At 36.7% G+C, this 17344-nt stretch overlaps 1 protein-coding gene across 1 annotated transcript in view; it reads left to right on the top strand.

Annotated features, from left to right (window-relative positions):
- Positions 1–17344, top strand: part of LOC124158472 (protein FAM117B-like) — a 37476-nt gene that overhangs the window by 1488 nt on the left and 18644 nt on the right. Inside the window, exons 3-5 of the mRNA XM_046533592.1 lie at positions 139–233; positions 2584–2800; positions 16957–17199. Of these exons, the coding sequence (XP_046389548.1) occupies positions 139–233; positions 2584–2800; positions 16957–17199 (555 nt within the window). The remainder of the gene's footprint in view (positions 1–138; positions 234–2583; positions 2801–16956; positions 17200–17344) is intronic.

Below are 17344 nucleotides of genomic sequence, written 5' to 3'. Positions count from 1 at the left end.
ATGTGGTATTCAGGCATGCATTTATTCCTCCTGTTTTAAAAGTTCACATCAAGATGGCTGTAATGTCTTTTCTGTGGTGATTGAGCTAACATACATGCTGCTGCATGCCATTAATATTTTGCATTATATATTTTTCAGACCACCGAAGAATGGAGCAGTGAACAGAGGAAACCCCACAGATATTTGGACTCTTGTGGCAACGAAGATAAAGTGGAGAAGTATTTCAGGCATAGGTAATTATTAACTTTCAAGCATGGTAACTATGGCTTTTCTTAGTGGCAATGTATTTCGTCTTGGAGTTTGTGCAATTTATGTGGATGTTAGGGCCTTAATGATAACACCTATGCAATTATATTAAAGTTAAAATTAGGTTGTCAAGAAACCCAAGTGCACATCTATTGGGTCAAGTATTTCTAATGAACTGAATTGGTACCATATCATCAGTGTTAGTCTATTTTACTAGAACGTGTGTAGTCTTTTAATGAAAAGGTGGGTGATCCATCTTAAGTGGCCTTGAATATTGACAAAATATCATACTTATCAAAAGAAAGAAAGTTATATTGAAGATGGAAAGTAAAATTTATGATATTTGAATACCATCAAGAAAAAATCATTTTTAAGGCCTAAACTTTGTAAAAGTTTTACCTCATTTTTGATAAGGTTGGATGATTATATAAGAGGTGGTTGGGTCATTATAGTAGCTCAAGCTTAGAAGGATGTAGGTATGTATTAAGTTTCATGTTCTCTTGAATATATTATGGGAACTTACCATGAGGGTTAACATTACAAGAGCTTTTACAACAAAGTAAAAGACTCACTTTTATAAAAGTACAAAAATAACTTTATAAAACAGTAATAATCCCGAATCCTTATACCTGTTCCCCTCCTCTTCAGCCTAACTCCGTTCCTGGGAATTCCACCCCTTGCCCCTCTCCTCATATGGCTGTGTTTTTGAGACTTTTAGTAATAATTTTGTGTGTGACTGTTTATTCTGTCTTCTGTGTATTTGTACCAGACAATAACCTGCCACGTCAAAGACCTCCATCATTGTTTTACATATCTGGTAATTTCACTATTATTATTGGGCCAGTACCCTGCTTGTCAAGGCCATGGCTTTGGTTTTTTTTATTCCCACATGACCCTCATACAATAATTTTGGCATATGCTGTTTGTTCTTTTTTCGTGATCAAAGAACACTTATTCCTTATCTTCTTGAATGTTATTTCTAATTTTACGATACTGACTTAGTTCACACTTTTTAAATTGCTTCCTAGACCAACTGACTTTACAGAAATTCATAATGTTTTTCAAGAACTTGTCCCTTGCAGTTTCAGGTTTACATTCCAACTCCCTCTTTTCACTCATGTGCAATTGATCACTCACACCAATTACCTGTAGAAACTCTGTCAAACTAGGTTCTTCATGGACATCATCTTCACAAAATGGTCTGTGGAGGGGGTCTGTAATATACCTATATTTGTATGGTAATTACCTTACGTCTATGTCATATTTCAATAATTTTATCCTCATCCAGTAGAGAAATAGAGTTGTATTAAATACTAATGATAAATCAGAAGTTATGATCTTCATTCATTAATGGTTGAATTATATGTATAAAAAGGTTAATTGATATGCAGGAGTGTGTGTCCTAAACAACTTGCATGATATAGGGTGATTTTTCAATGGGTATGGGTAAAGAGTCTTTCACACTGACCCAAAATCACAATTTGTTAAAAGAATTTGGAGGGAAAGGTAATTTAGAAGGGAAAGAGAGTCCGACTCATTCAGCCATTCTCTCATGAGTTTAAAACCAGCGACCACAAAAGATGCTGCCTCTTTTTCATGAGGTGGTGATGTCATTGTATTTAATCATGTTGCTTATTCAAGGAGAATGGCTTATTGAGAAAAGGAATCACTCAAAAGAGTTTGCAAACAATTTGAGACTGAGGAGTAGTGGAGAAGTGTTGACCTGTTCAATAGGAATATGCCTCATCATCCACTTATTGATGAATGTGTTAACAACTGTTGATTTTTCCTACCACCTCACATTTTGATAATTTTTCCAGTATATAGTCACAACCTTATTTAAGAAACATCCAAAATATTTTTTCCTGATACCAATACTTATAAGATATGAGAATTTTTATGTACCAAGTCACAAAAGAAATTTATGCCTGATGGTCAAATTGTACCTACCAACCATTTTTACATTACAATGTATTAGAACAGAAATTAGAAAGCCATAGCAATCAAACTTTCAAATACTGTAGTCAGATAACTCTAGTTTTTAGAAATCATGTTACAAATATATTTCCACGGTTGAGCGTTTTCTGTTATTAACATTATAACACGGCTGTTTTTGATATTTTCTTCAAAAGTCACATTTTCATATCCAGATAAAAATAACATTTTATATGGTAAAGCTATCCAAATTAGAAGGACAATTGACCACAATATTCACTTTTGAGCAGGTATAGAATTTGAAACAATTTAGGGCATATTTTTTTTATACATTTACTGAAAACCAGGTCTATGTACTGTAATGTTTTAAGAGTTATTTAAAAAAAAATTTCTGGATTGCAGGTTACAGCGTACAACCAACAAAGATGGCGTTGCCAGTGGGACAAACAGTGGTGGTGGTACAAGCACCAGCACCGGAAGCGGAGGAAGGGAGAGGTCGAATAATCCTGTGCATGGCGATCATTCTGTTTTGTCTTCAACGCAAATCTCATCTCTCTGTGGAACCACAAACTCTTCACCTGCTGCCTCCATTGTGCCTATGCTGCAGCAACACACAAAGGTTTGTCCAGCTTCCCTCTCATTTCCTCATCTTTCATCTCAATCTTAGGACTGTTGGGTCTATGGTGGCTTAGTGGTTAGAGCTCACGGCTACCTACCAAAGAGTCTGGGGATCAAAAAGTGCCTTTGGAGTACCCAAATGAAAGTGCAGGGTGCCTCAGGGATAGAAACTGGCACCCTTAACCTGAAGGTGTGAATTTCACATGCCTGCAGCTTAGTTTGAGATGAGATCTGCCTTCATCTGTCCAAACCTACATTTTGAGTTGAAGCACTGAGCACGTAAAAGCCATTGTGTAAATTTGGATTGTGATTTTTTTAATTATCATTAACGCTTAGGCTATTGTTAATATACAGTTTCCTCTATATATTCTGTCAAACGAGAAACATAAGCACCATTAACAACTACCCAGTTTTAATTGATCTTATAATTATATAATTATAGATGACTAATAGTTTTATTATCAGGTCTCCTTTCTCCATAATTCTTCTTTGAATGCCATTTCTCAGCCTACTAACATTCCTGGTTTTTCAGCATTTGCTGTTGCAGCGTGATTGCGTGTACCAACTTTATGTATGGTTTGAGATGTATGAAAAAATGTAATTTTACGTATGTTTTAACATATGTATCTTGCAGTTCCAGCTGTGTGCTGTCTGATGGGCAATTTCATTCCTGAAATTCAGCAATAATATTTTTTTACTTTTTCAGTCTTTCTTTCAACCTCTTCTTCCTATTCCATGTTTTCCTTCTTAGCTAATATCAAATGGCAAAGAACGTTTTTGCAGAAATCAACCTCTTCCATTTTATTTTCTGTACATTCTTTGCTTAGTACAGTGAAACCTCTCTTAAACAAAACTCAAGGGCCAAAATTTGCCATTTCGTTGATTGGAAGTTTGTTCCCCGGAGGTGATTTGCAAGTTACATCAACCTAGGGGCACAAAAGTTGAAGCATGTCTGCATACGTTGTCTTCATTCTACCTTCGCATTCTTCAATATCTTGGAAAAATAATGCTGATTCCTTCAAGTACAAAGAAAATCGCAGGCAATAGACCACATTTAGGAAGCCTCAGTTCGTATTATTCCATCACTTCATGCGCTTTTTAATGGGTTTTCAAAAATGTATGCAGCATTGTGATGAGTGTGAGAGGTGATCCTTTTATTCTCAATATGAAATACGGTTTACAGTACGCGGTTTACATTGAAAAATTATGAATTAGATAGATTTTACCATTACTAATATAAATTTAAGTCAACAGTGCCAATTATAGCTTCATCCCCATGCAATGCGTCCCCATCATTTCCACCCCACTCCAGATAGACAACTGCATATAAGGAAGCAGTTTGAAAGGACTCATGCAGAAGTTCTCGAAGTAAAATAAGTTGCGATCTTGAAAAATGGGTTTTCGAGAAATTATTTCTGCAATTATCTGTTCGATAATTAAATTTGAGTCTACTTTGGTGAACTCATCAAACGATGAGTATTCATGTCTTTAGAGAGACACTGCCAGAATTCACAGATGCCATTACTCTCCATTGTATGGTTGTAGGTTTCACTGTTGACTGCAAACCTGGCTTTGGCAAAATAATAGTACATGGTGACTAGTGTGACACACTTCCAAGCTTCGCGAAGCCTCTGCATTACCTGCAAAATGGCCCTCTTCAACTTTTGCCAATCCCTTACATCCATTTGGAAAATAAAAAACTCCACTAAAATGCTACGGTAATGCCGCTTCGTTGCAGAAATGATCTCTCGGTCGAGAGGTTGCAACTTTGCTGGTGCAGTTAAGTGGGAAGGAAATGGTACACATGTTTGTTATTGCAAGTCCTATATTGGGGGCCATGCAGTGATCGAGGAAGAAATCTATTTTCCCCCATGAGTGCATCAACTCCTGCCAACCACCACGGAAATAATCCCACCGTCATTCATGAGTTTTTGCTGCTACCACAGGAGTAAGTCATCGCTCTAACATTCTTAAAGCAGCGGAGTTTTGCATACTTCCCCACCAAAAGTGGAGGCAACTAATCCAAGCCATCACTATTGGTGCACAGGAGTACCATGAATCGTTCTTTGCTCATTTATCCCACGTGGCATGACTATTCCTTGAGAGAGTATGGTCTGGAAGCAAATTATAAAAAAATGCTTCGTCACCTTTAAATATGTCCTTAGAATTGTTGCCCTCTCCAATTATAAAATGCAACTTCTCTCTTCAACTCCCACAACATTAGGATTCACAGGAGCCTCCTCCCCACAAATTCACAATGTCAGGTTCCACTGCCTTTAAAATTTTTGTAGCTACCCATTGGATGCCGTGAAGCTATCCATTCCCAACTTCAGGGCCTCCATTATTGCTTGCTCCTGCACAAGAAAGATAACATCTGGAACAGTGGGTAAATGTTGACTTTCATCACTTAAGCGTGAATATTTTTTTATTTTCGAGAATTTATTTAAGAATGCGGCGAAGGCAAAAATTTCTCCTAGTTCTGAGATGATATTGAAATAAACTAGGAAAATGGAACAAGAGTTTTTGCTGGGTTATGTTCAAGGTAATTAAGAGTGGCAAGTGTTGGCTTTCATCTTATAGGGTGCACATTGTATCTTACGTAATTTAAAGAAAATCTGCAAACGGCTCGTTGATGAATGTGGCAATATGAAGTCGTAATAACGTTAGCATTGTTAATCCTCAGTATTTTTGTGTCGGAGTGAAGACTTCCAGAGCAGTTGAACATGCCTCTCGTTTTCCCTTCCTGGTGCATGGGTCAATTTGTCTGATGACAGTTTTTACTCTGTTATGAGTCATGTCTTCAATCCTAGTGGGAGATAATCCTTCCACTTCGATCAAGGCCAAAGTGGAAGGATTATCTCCTTCTAGTAGACCACACCATAGTAGACACTTGAACACAAGAATATGGAGCCTATCTGATATCGCTTCTGTACTTTCCCTCTGGTATCTGTTTGAGTGGCTCATGAGAAATTTTACAACCCCTTTTGTACCTAGGTAATTAATTGATTCCTGCTTAACTCATTAATAATTACCTATGTTTTTTAAATGCCAGCATTTTTTTCTTTGTATTTATTAAATATTTTTGCAGGCTGAAATTGCTCTTTCTTATGTTTCTGTTCTTTTTTAAGTTTATAAGATTGAAACAGCTGAAAGGACTTGCATGGAAAAAGTAAAGGTTTTATTTTCAACTCCACATTTTTATTTTGGAATTTTTGAATGATGCAGTAATGTCATTTTTAACAAAGAGTTCATTGTTTTCCTTTGTCCACTCTTCAACAGCATCCGTCCATTTGGCATATGATGAGCGTTTCTACTCTCTTAAACTGCGGTTAATGGAGACTATTTGATTGGGCTGCCACCTGGGTAGTGGGAGGGAAGGTGCAGTCCTTTGTATAGTGTATGTGCTGGAGCAACTGAGGGTGAGATGGCGTCCCAGAATTGGTGAAGACTCTCCCTTCCCTTTGTGTCATCCTCTCGTACAGTCAAGGTATCACTAGACCCCTTTGTGGCCGTTTCCTATCATTGTTAAGGTAGGTACAGATCAGGGAATAGCTTGTTTGAATGAGTAGAGCAGGTTCCCATTCTAATCATTCCTGAAACGAAGCCTTTCTCTTTAACGAACAGTTTAATGCTGTTGCATCCATAAATTCATCTACACTTGTGGGAAAACTCTTTTGTGGAAGAGTCATTTGCCTCTATGGAATTTTTCCGTGGACGTACACTTGTGTGTGACTCCCTAATTGTGTGGAACTGGCTTGTCTGGATTTATTTCCTTGAACTATCAACGTCTATGGTTAATGCCTTATCTTCTGAAGTTCTGGCTTAAGCATTGTGACTTTAGGGCCCACAATCATCCTGTGTAGTGGCATTGCATTCGTGGCTTCAAATACCTTGGCCTTGTTCTCTAAGGACAACATAACTCAGAAGAGGAATGAGATGGCTTTATAGTTATAGAGTCCTTTTAAATTTAAATGGTTTTACATTTCTTTTAAGTGATTGGCACGTGGTGCAAATTTGGGATATTTGGGTTTGAATCTTGTACAATGGTTTACTTTATACAGGCTGAAAATCAAATAATAATAGTGTAAGTTGTATGGAATGAAAAAGCTACGAAAAGGGATAGTTTGAGCAGGGACCCTTTTAAATTTTAAGTTTGCTGCTGGCTAGTATGCAGTTGCTTAAATTGCTAGGCTAGTATACAGTTGCACCGTAAATGACTCATTGCCTCAAAGAAGTAAGCACCATCTCCATAAGTCCAATTGGCTTGGCCCATCACTGGTCACTCAGAGACTTGTGCATTGTGCTCATGGCTTAAGAATGTTTATGCATTGGTAGTAATTTGTGCATAAGCAATCCTTCGAAGAAAGTCAATACGTGTGTTGTCCTTTGTGCTTAAACAATCATGTAATGAAAGTTGCATTCCTGAGTTAGCATTTTGAGCCATATATTTCTTTTTGATTTGTTCTTTCAAAGCCAAAGTTTTCTTTGTACAGTAAAACCTCTATGTAGTGAACCTCGTTATATCATAAACCTCCATACATCATACCACCCCTACGGTCCCGTCTGATTTACATGTAAATTTATAGGCAAACCTCTATGTAGTGAACCTCTTTATATCGTAAAACCTCCGCTTATCATACCAAGGAGATACCGAGACGGCCTAACTACCTCTGCAAATCGTACCGAGACAACAAGAGACCATTAATGCAGCCGTGATTACCTACATCGAATGACATTTTCAGCAATGAATGTTTCACTCTTTTTTTTCTTATATACCTTTAATATGCTGTTATTTTCACGTTAACCATTAGTTGTGGCCATTTTGTTCCATATGAGAGCATACCTTAGAGTAAATAAGAAAAAGATATCAAACTATCCTAATCATTTTAAGTGACTGTTGAATTGAGAAAGATCACATAATTTTCTCCCGAATCTTAGTAAAAATCATGCGATAGCACTCGCTTTCTGTAATTATTAAATAGTAAATATATGTTCACTGATGTATGCATGTTTGTTTAAACACATAAATATAATGGTATAAAAGACAGTAGTGCCTTTCATTTCCAAAGGATATGAAAAAATGGTGCCTATCACTGAAACCTCTCTAGTGAACCTCCATGCATCAAATTGCCCAAATTTTGGTCCCCTCCATTACGATGTAAAGAGGTTTTACTGTAATTCATTCGTAAGAGTCACAAAAATCCTTTTCCTTGTTGGGCTCTCTAGTATTGGGAGGTTAGTGAGTCAGGTGGATGCAGATTTAATCACCTGGGAAAATAGGAAGGGATTACTTTCACCTAGCGTGTATTAAGCAACAGGGGGTCAAATCAGTAGTTTATGGCTTGACTTTGTGCAATTACCTCGTTTGGAAATGAAAGTACTTTGTGACTTTCACATGAATATGTTACTGGTATCATCGTTTGTGGCATCCAAAAAAAACTTAAGAAATTTCATATGTTTAATACTAACCAACCGATTTTGTCTCAGTGGGACATATTCTGGTTTCCAGAGGATGTTGTGCAGTGTTTTATATGAATTTTTCCGAGTTTCTTATTTTTTTAAATCATAAGGGGCTGCTCTGTCATGTTTCTGACTTCTATGATGTACAATTTTGTTTCGGAATTCTCTTAAAAACAACTCAGGAGTCTTTGCTGAAATGAAAGAATTATGTGGATTTGAGAGTGTGCTTGAATTAAAGATGTTGATATAAATTTCGATATGTATTAACATTTGTCTATATACATATTGAGTATCATTACACATTACATAATAAACTAATATGTATTGTAGAAAGGTTATGGACTGATTGTTAGTGAATGTGCACGTTGATGGTTGTGATGTAGAATTTGCTCTGTGGGAGCTTATTTTATTTGAAAAGTGAGTGTGTGATGCATTATTGTGCATTATTGTATTACTATTAGTGATGGGTCGGTTCGATTCCTCGATTCTTCGATTCCTCGATTCTCGGCCAAGAACCGGAATCGAAAATGAGTACTTGCCAAGGTGAAAAATCGATTCCGATTCCAGTAGTACTTCAAACTACAAATTTATATACGACCGCGTTTCCAACAGTCATGTTCGCGCCACGTAATCGTAATAACAAAACACGTTATCTTCTAGGGATGTGCGAGTATTTGAAAGTTCGAGTCGAGTAGTTGGTACTCGACTCGAGCGTTTTTAGAAGCATTACTAATGTCGAGTACTCGACTCGAGCGTTTCTAGAAGCATTACTAATGTCGAGTCGAGTAGTTAAGGTTACAGCGCTTTCGAGGCTAGCAGGTCCAGCAATCTGCTGACAGGAAGCGCTATCATGAAACTCATGTTATAATACAATTTTTAAAGCCGATAAGTCATTCTAATGCCTTGGCCTGGTAGTTTCAGCTTGCCAAATACACTATAGTTGTCGACGTGGGCGCCGAATACCTTTACGCCAGCCGCGGCGGCCGATCGTATTCCGACCCGGCGCACACTGGTCCGAAATCGGAAAAAGCTGGAATGAAGTCCAAAATTACCTTTTTGGCGATAGAGACTTGAACTTGGCGTAAATACTCATAAATTATTACCAGATATAAATGTATATGCCATTTTACATAAATAAGGCCCTTAGTGATGATACAGTGGCCCAAACATGACCAACTTTTCAAAACCACGCGCGATCTCATTTTTCCTCGAAAATCTTTGAATTTATCGAGGTGTTGTTGCGTTGGTATGATTTTTATGGAATAAAAAACGCAATATTCCTTTGACCTGGTGCCTACACGCCGCGGAACTCTTGAGACCGATTTTTCAAGTTTTTTAAAACTTTAGTCTTGAAAATCGTCATTTAAAGCACGGATAATCGTCTTCATTGACCTAACACACTAAACTGAGTAGTTAAAAAGGATTATGCATGGATCGACTCGATCGTTTAGTGCATTACTCGAGTGAAATTACTAAGGATTGGATATTTTTCAGAACCATCCTATACATAAGAAATATGGCTCGGGTATTGAAGAAAAGTGAACAGATTAAGTCGGTTTGCTTAAGAGAGAGAAAAATTAATGGAATTCTTGAAGAACTTGAATTCCATGAAGATTCAAGATCCATTAAAACGTTGATATAATTTTTAATAGAAATTCCAAAGTTTCCGAAATCTTGCAATTTTTGTTGGAAAGTACTTACCACGTCACACAGGTGTGTAGCAAAAGGCAATTTTCTGCAGGCAGTAATACTGTAACATGGAGACGTCAAAACCTGAATAGTTGGAACCCATAGAATAATTGGTTTTTCTGCTTGAGAGTTTGAAAGGACCAAATATTACATGACTCATATACGTTGTATGTTATCTTTATTATAGCTGTGAAAATTACTATACTCAGGGCTCTCCCTTGTAATTTGGATACATATATCACTTAAATGGTTAACATATTACTTGGGGTTAATTAATTTCAACTGTGCCTATGGAACTATTGAAGACAAATTAATTTTCATTCATCTCCTACTTCTGAAAATAACCATCAACGATCCTCATTATATTTTGCTTCTTACATTAGGCTATTCATCATAGAAAATTGGAGTAGAATATATTGTAGTATGCATTGCTGTATTGCCTAGTTCAGAAATTATCATACTCGACTCGTCACTCGCAAGTAATTTTTAACTCGACTCAAGATCAAGAAGTGCTACTCAGACTTCCCTATTATCTTTCGAAGGAGAAAATTCAGACTAGGGAGCCTGTGACAGGTATATGGTTAAGATAGAGTGATGCATTTGGAAAAGTACCCTAAGTTACCATAGCAAACACTGTTGAAGCTGAAGTGGAAGCTTATTTATCAGAGATGAATGTAACACCAAATTCCTACCCTGGGAAATACTGGAAGACTTGTATATCGTACTCAAGGCAGAAAGTATTAGCAAAAATGTTTCTTGCCATGCCGCCATTCACTGTGTTCAGTGAAAGACTATTTAGTTCGGCAGGAAAAATATGTGATGTAAAACGCAACAGGCTTTATCCTGACAGAGTGAAGATGCTTTGCTTTCTGAGCAAAAATTTAAAGTCTGTAAAGGAGACTAATTTTGTGAGACATTATTGATAATGATAAGATATTTTCAATAAAAAAATAGATATTAAAGGAGATACTTTTATTTTAAATTTAAACATGAGAGCCAATATTCTAAAGTAATACCTATGAGGTAACACCACTTATCAGGTATGTTCTGTTTTGAAATTTAGGTATTATATTTTAATTACATAGTGATGATATGAAAGATGCGTTTGTCAACTGATTCTTTCAAGGAGTAATAATTTTTTAAGTGGTTATCTTGTTGCCAGGAATTAAGTGATATTTTTCATGGAGCCCCTGGCATCAGAATCGATGGAATCGGTATCGGTAGAATCGGAATCGAAATGTCAGAATCGGAATCGGGATCGGAATCGATAAAATTTTGGAATCGACCCATCACTAATTACTATGTTATTCATATACCACTAATTTTGCTTCCTTTATTGAACATGAATGAAGTTTGTGAACGACATCCATCTGTGAACATTAAACATTCAGATTGCCATCAACATCATTTTACAAGCAAATTTGACATTAGCATTTCCTCTTTCTGTGTTTTGTGATTTCATGTCGAGGGATTCTTCTATTTTTCTTAGAGTGAGGCAGGTAGTGGGCTGTACTTCAATACCAAAGGGCCTTCTTCCTCAATATCATAGGGTATCCTTTCTTAACAATCATCTCTTTGAATGAACTTGCTGGTTGTCGGCTGTGATTTCCTCAAGACTTAGATTTATGTGCATTTAGTGAATCTAAAATGGAATGGGTGGGTGCCTTCAATGGACATGGGTGCCTGTGCAAGGAGGGATTTTCTTTTGTGGTATAAGAATTTGAAAAAAAATTTTAATCTCGAGTGAGATTCTATCCAAGATTCAAAATTTTCTTCCTTATTCTATATTTTTCCTCTAGAATACTGCTCACTTCTATTTCTCTGTAAAAAATATTCTATCCATATCAAAAGTCATCCATTTATTAATGGTACCTTTGGGGCAAAGATTGTTGCTTGCCGCGAGCCTTTAATGGTATGTGCTCTTGCAAGAGTGGTTTTCATTTTTAATGTGGAAGTTGGTCAGTTTAAGCAAAGAAAAAATTAACATATTAGCACACACCAACCCTTGTAGTCATCGTATCTCTGCGTTTGTAATGACACTGCTAAAATACCTAAACGCCATTATGATGATAAAAAAATTGTCTCATGTCAATGATTGCTGCAATTATAATTAATGATAAACTTGACGCCGTATGATCACAATGAAGACAACAAAAAACAATGCCATGGCGAAGTCTTGAACCCTTATCCTTTTGTGGGAATCTTCCCCTGAAATCGTACACGCTACCACTACCCCAACCGACTCATTAAGAGCATGAGGATATTTTGGATTTATATATATGACTTGTGAAAAGTAACGCATGAAAATTAATTAATTACAGCCTAACTAAGGCCCTAATTGAAAAAGATGGAGCAAGGTACGTGGTATCCCCTTGTTAGCCTTAACGTCTCGCATTTCTATGGAGCGTTGAACCTGTCCTCCTTTTTCAAAAATTCAGTGACCATAAATACATCAAACTTTGGTACACCATTTATAAATCGTTGGAATTTTCCTTCTCCCAACCAAGATTATCTTATCTTGAACCCATCCTGGACAGCGAACCATTGCAACAACCAGCCAACATGGAAATAAGGCTAACATCCCATTATTCTAGTTGCGAAGGGCGAACGTTCCGGGTGGCGTGAATGCATGCGTAACGAATAAGTCTTGCAGCAAACGTCTGAAATAGGTTTATTAGTTTGACTCAGTTCTTACAAAAAAGTCTTGGCATGATAAACGGCATTGTGCCAAAATATACCCAGCGAAAAATAAATACCATCATCTATTTATTAAAGATTCAATGTGCTATTCGTACTACTCTTTCCAAACTTGAAGTTGACACGTAAATGAATATTAATATATTACGCAATGATGAAGTCATTTACTCAAAAGAGAAGCAGCCACATATATATTCTGAAGATATTTTATGACAGCAAAAAACGGATACCCTCAAATTCAGTAATTTTTCTATGCAATAATAGTGGTAGAACTAAACGGTGTAGAAGCTGCCTTGTGACGTCACGGCCAATATTCAACATGGACACCCGTTTTAGCAGCCTTTGAATTTTTCCATATTTCGGACGGTCATCTCGAATCAAGTATTCACTATTAGGATTTAAACTGTGGTTTTACGACAATATGTTATTCTGAAGTCTAATTTTAAAAATGTGTTTGGTGCATTTGAAACACTAGTGCACTTCCCTATTCGCTGGAAACATCGAAGAGTATTTCCAAAGCACGATGCTAATTAAAAGTGAGCTTTTATTCAGCCAACTCCGTCATTAACGTGCAACAAAGTTAGTGGGGAAAAGCTTTCAATGACGCAATATTCATTTACAGTTGCACACAATATGAGAGAACGAGAAAATGCAGCTTAATAAAATTTTCCGCCAGAAACATGTAAAAAATTACGCTATTAATATCGTGTGTCAACTTTTTCTTAACTTTTTCGCGGCGTTCACTGCCAACACTTAAAATTTCAATGCCGTTATGTGGGTTCCAAATAATTCTTTTCCGAAATAAAGATTTCTGCTTGAACTTCATTTTCTTTTAATTCCACAGATGGAAATGTCCAAACTTAAGGATACAATTTTTAAATAGTTGAAAGTCGGAGCTCGGGTGTGCATGCTGTATAACAAGTTGTATCATACAGGAATGAGCGCAACCACATCCATTGCTAGAACTGCAAATTTTCACGTTAATTGTTGACTTGGGATTTATAAGCGATTATTCTTCAGAAATAAATGAAAATTCCTTCGAGGAATGACAAAAATGGGTCACTTTGTTATTTTTAGCACATAAAAAACTCAATAACTATTCGATATTTTTTCTACCATAGGTTGGACGAGCGAATATCTACTTCTTTGCGCTCGCATTCGAAAATTAGCGTAATCATTTGAAATACGGTTATTGCTTACGTAAGTCGAGACATAGGTAACTCGGGGGATGCCTGTATAATGAATAAATAATTTCTGTTTAGGGAATTCAAAAAGTACATAGGATTAGAAATGTAACCCACTTAAAATATACTCTACAGTAGAATGCCAATCTACTGAACATATTTTCGAATGATTAATGATAATTGGACTTTGAAGTGGTATGTTGGAGAGAAAAATGGTTCGAATGCAAATTAGTGTCCACACACTCCCTAAGTAAGGCTCTTCTACTTTCTTTAGTGAATGAGTGCTGCGCGCTAGGCTTAGATTGCTTGAACAATTGAGAATGGATATCTTTAAGAGCGACACAGTGAACATAATATTAGAGCCACACTATATTTCCAGGTCCGATAGAAGCGATAATTTACGAGAGGTATTTTGTTGAACGGATAGATATGGGAATTTGTTTTTCCCCCGAACCATTAAGGACTTTAATAAACGCTAGTCCCAACCTCGTTAGAGCACTTCATTTTTTTTTTTTCAGTTGTAAACGGCTGGTTTCCTAACACCCCCCTGCCACACGCCTTATAGGCGGCTCGCGGGGTATTATGTAGATGTAGATGAGTGCTTAACAAGCTAGGTTTTAGGTGAATAAGATACAAAATAATCCTTAGTTTATACTTTTTATGTATTTCTGGGTAAACCGCACAGTTAATATTGGGTTTTAAGGTGTGGAAATTTAAAGATAAGTGCGAAAAAACATCATAAAGTGTGTAATTTGCTGTTTATTTGGCTCGTTATTCTGCATATTATATCAGTGTAGGTACATACATAAAACAATCATGTCATGGGTTGGCTACTTCCAGAAAGTACTGCCAATCCTGGGCAAGCACTTTTAAAATGAGCATAACTTATAGCCGTGGCATGTAGATTTTTGATTTTCTTCACGTTTGTCTTGAAAACATTTTTAAATACTCCATCTCAATTACTTGAAATATGTATTTTTTAAACAGTATTTTCATTATTTTTCATGTGAAAAGCCTCGTAAAATTGATGCCTGGTCTTTTGCAATTTTAGGACACCCAAAACTAGCATAATTATTGGAAAGTTGTCAAAATAAAGACAAGGGATTATATTAATAGATGTAATTTTTGAAACCCATGAAAATTTTTCAGTAATATCAGCAGCTACATAATCTGCAATATTTCTCAAGAAAAATGAAAAACATTCCAGCTAGCCATTTACAAAGAAATTTTGTCATGCTTGCATGTCTGTACATAGACAACAATGAATGCATGTGGCAATGGCATCTGTAATTGAGTGACGCATTTCAGTCATTATCTTAACTTGTTGGAGTACCAAGGGTGCTGATGGATTTTCTTTAATTAGCTAAAATTTTTATCTACAGCTTCTCAATGCATGGTAATCGTGCAGAATTGTACAATTAAGAATATTTTTAGTGGTTAAAATATTTTTTTACGAGCAAAAAATTAATTTGAAAAACGTAAATTATATCAAATAGCAAATTAATCGTGATTAATGGAAACATTTAATTATCAATTTGAGACTTAATCTAGTATAGGAGACAATTAATATTCAGCACTTCAAAATTGATGTATTAAGACTTATGGAATGTAGTTTTGGCAGTGAAAGACAGCATAGGATCCCACCGTGATTACTTCATTTCCTTGTATATATGTAGCTGAAATATATTTGTATGGGTTCTTATATTGGGAATGTTTTAGTGAGAAACTGGATGAAAACTTTATGATAGCAGTTCTATCTATGTCACTCAAAAAATCCAATTCATCAAAAAAGAGGGGAAGGTAGGGGATGGAAGGGGAAGATAGGGGATGGAAGGGGAAGATAGGGGATGGAAGGGGAAGGAAGTTGAATGCATACGTGCTGTGTTGTGGAGAGAAGTATCTGTTGCGTGTCTACTGAGCACTCCCATCAAATAAGCATCGGCATCAAAGAAGACAGTCTTTGAATTGGGTCAGAAATTCGATTCTGTAAATGGTGTTCTAGGGAGACAAATGTATATATCATGATGACGCACATCATCAGACTGATGATAGTGGTGTGGTCACTCATGTGATAATTTCACACCATGAGTTTGCAAACATTTTTCCACCAAATGGGACAACGACTTTCATGACCCATATTTGCATACATCAAAATAAAACTTAAAGAATTTCATGTATTTTTTCGCAAAATGTTGTACATTAGGTTTAAAAATTGAAAATTCGCACAAAATTTCACACTAAAAGCCAAATACTGTTAAGTTTTGTGAATAAAAAGTTATTCGCAAAATTTTGGTTAGTTTCACTAATGTTAAAATGGCAAATTTTAACTTATTAGGGCTTTAAACATCAAAATAACAACTTTCAGGCTCTCAAAAAACAATTACGAAAAAAACTTATTCGCGAAATTTCAGGGTCCATAAAAATGGGTGAATGTACGAATATGGATTTACATGTTTTGAGTGAAAGGGAAAAGGAAGTATAGAATAAATTGGTTCTATTCTTTTTTTGTAGGCCAGCTAAATACTTGGATCAAGTGATTTGAATAAGTATCTGCTAATTTGTCACCTAATGGCCACAATCCTCCCCCCCCAGCATGGAACCTCAACAAAAGGGTCGGAAAGGGATTAAAAGAGTCTTAGTTTTCCTTCTCTGCCCCTCTATAGTTACTGCAAAAATTAAAAGACTTACCCTGGGAATGGCTTTCACAGCCATGAGGTTAACAATATTTTATCTAGCTTTGTGTGAAACATAGTTTTGCCTCTTAAGAAAAAGTTTTCTCTACTATGAATACTATTTCTAGAAACTCGTCATCTATAGACATGGGAGTGCATGTAATGGAAGAACAGACAATTATAAATCCATAAAATTTATAGTGGTGTAGGCTCCATTTATGCACATGCAAAGCTCATGAAAATAAGAGCAAAAAGGGCAGCAGCATAATATTTTTTGTCAGAGTGGCAAGCGTTAGTAAAATTAGGGAAAGCCTGGAATTGTTGGGAAATTTCAATTGGAATTAAAGCGATGCAACCCTTCAAACTGGACTGGTATCTGGACAGTTTTTGCTGGGACTATGCACTCCAGATGTGTGTTCATATCTTTGAGGATTTCTCCGTCTCTTCGTTGTCAGGGCATTCCTATTCCGAGCATTTCGAAGCCGCTGGTGCCGCGCATGAGGAATTCGATTGAGGGCCTTAACCAGGAGATCGAGAGGCTGGTGCTGAAGGGGATGAGCAGTGGGGGGAGTGGGCGCGTGGGCAGCAGTGGGGGATCAAGCGGCATGGGGCTGGCTGGCGGAGGAGGGGGAGGGACCGGGGGCAGCGGACATGGTGGCTGCTCCTCTTCGCACGAGCTGGAAAGGGAGGAGGACAAGGTGAGATTGGCATGGCTACTATGAAAATTATCCATTTAGATCATTATCATCAAGTGCCATTAATTGGAGAAATGCCTTTTTGTTTACTAAAAGAATAGTGCTTGAACTGAATGAAATTACTCGACGAAACAGTGCCTCAAAGTGT

This window comes from Ischnura elegans, chromosome 5, assembly GCF_921293095.1.
Source record: "Ischnura elegans chromosome 5, ioIscEleg1.1, whole genome shotgun sequence".
In the NCBI taxonomy this organism is placed as follows: Eukaryota; Metazoa; Arthropoda; class Insecta; order Odonata; family Coenagrionidae; genus Ischnura; species Ischnura elegans.
This window is presented reverse-complemented; position numbering and strand designations above follow the sequence as displayed.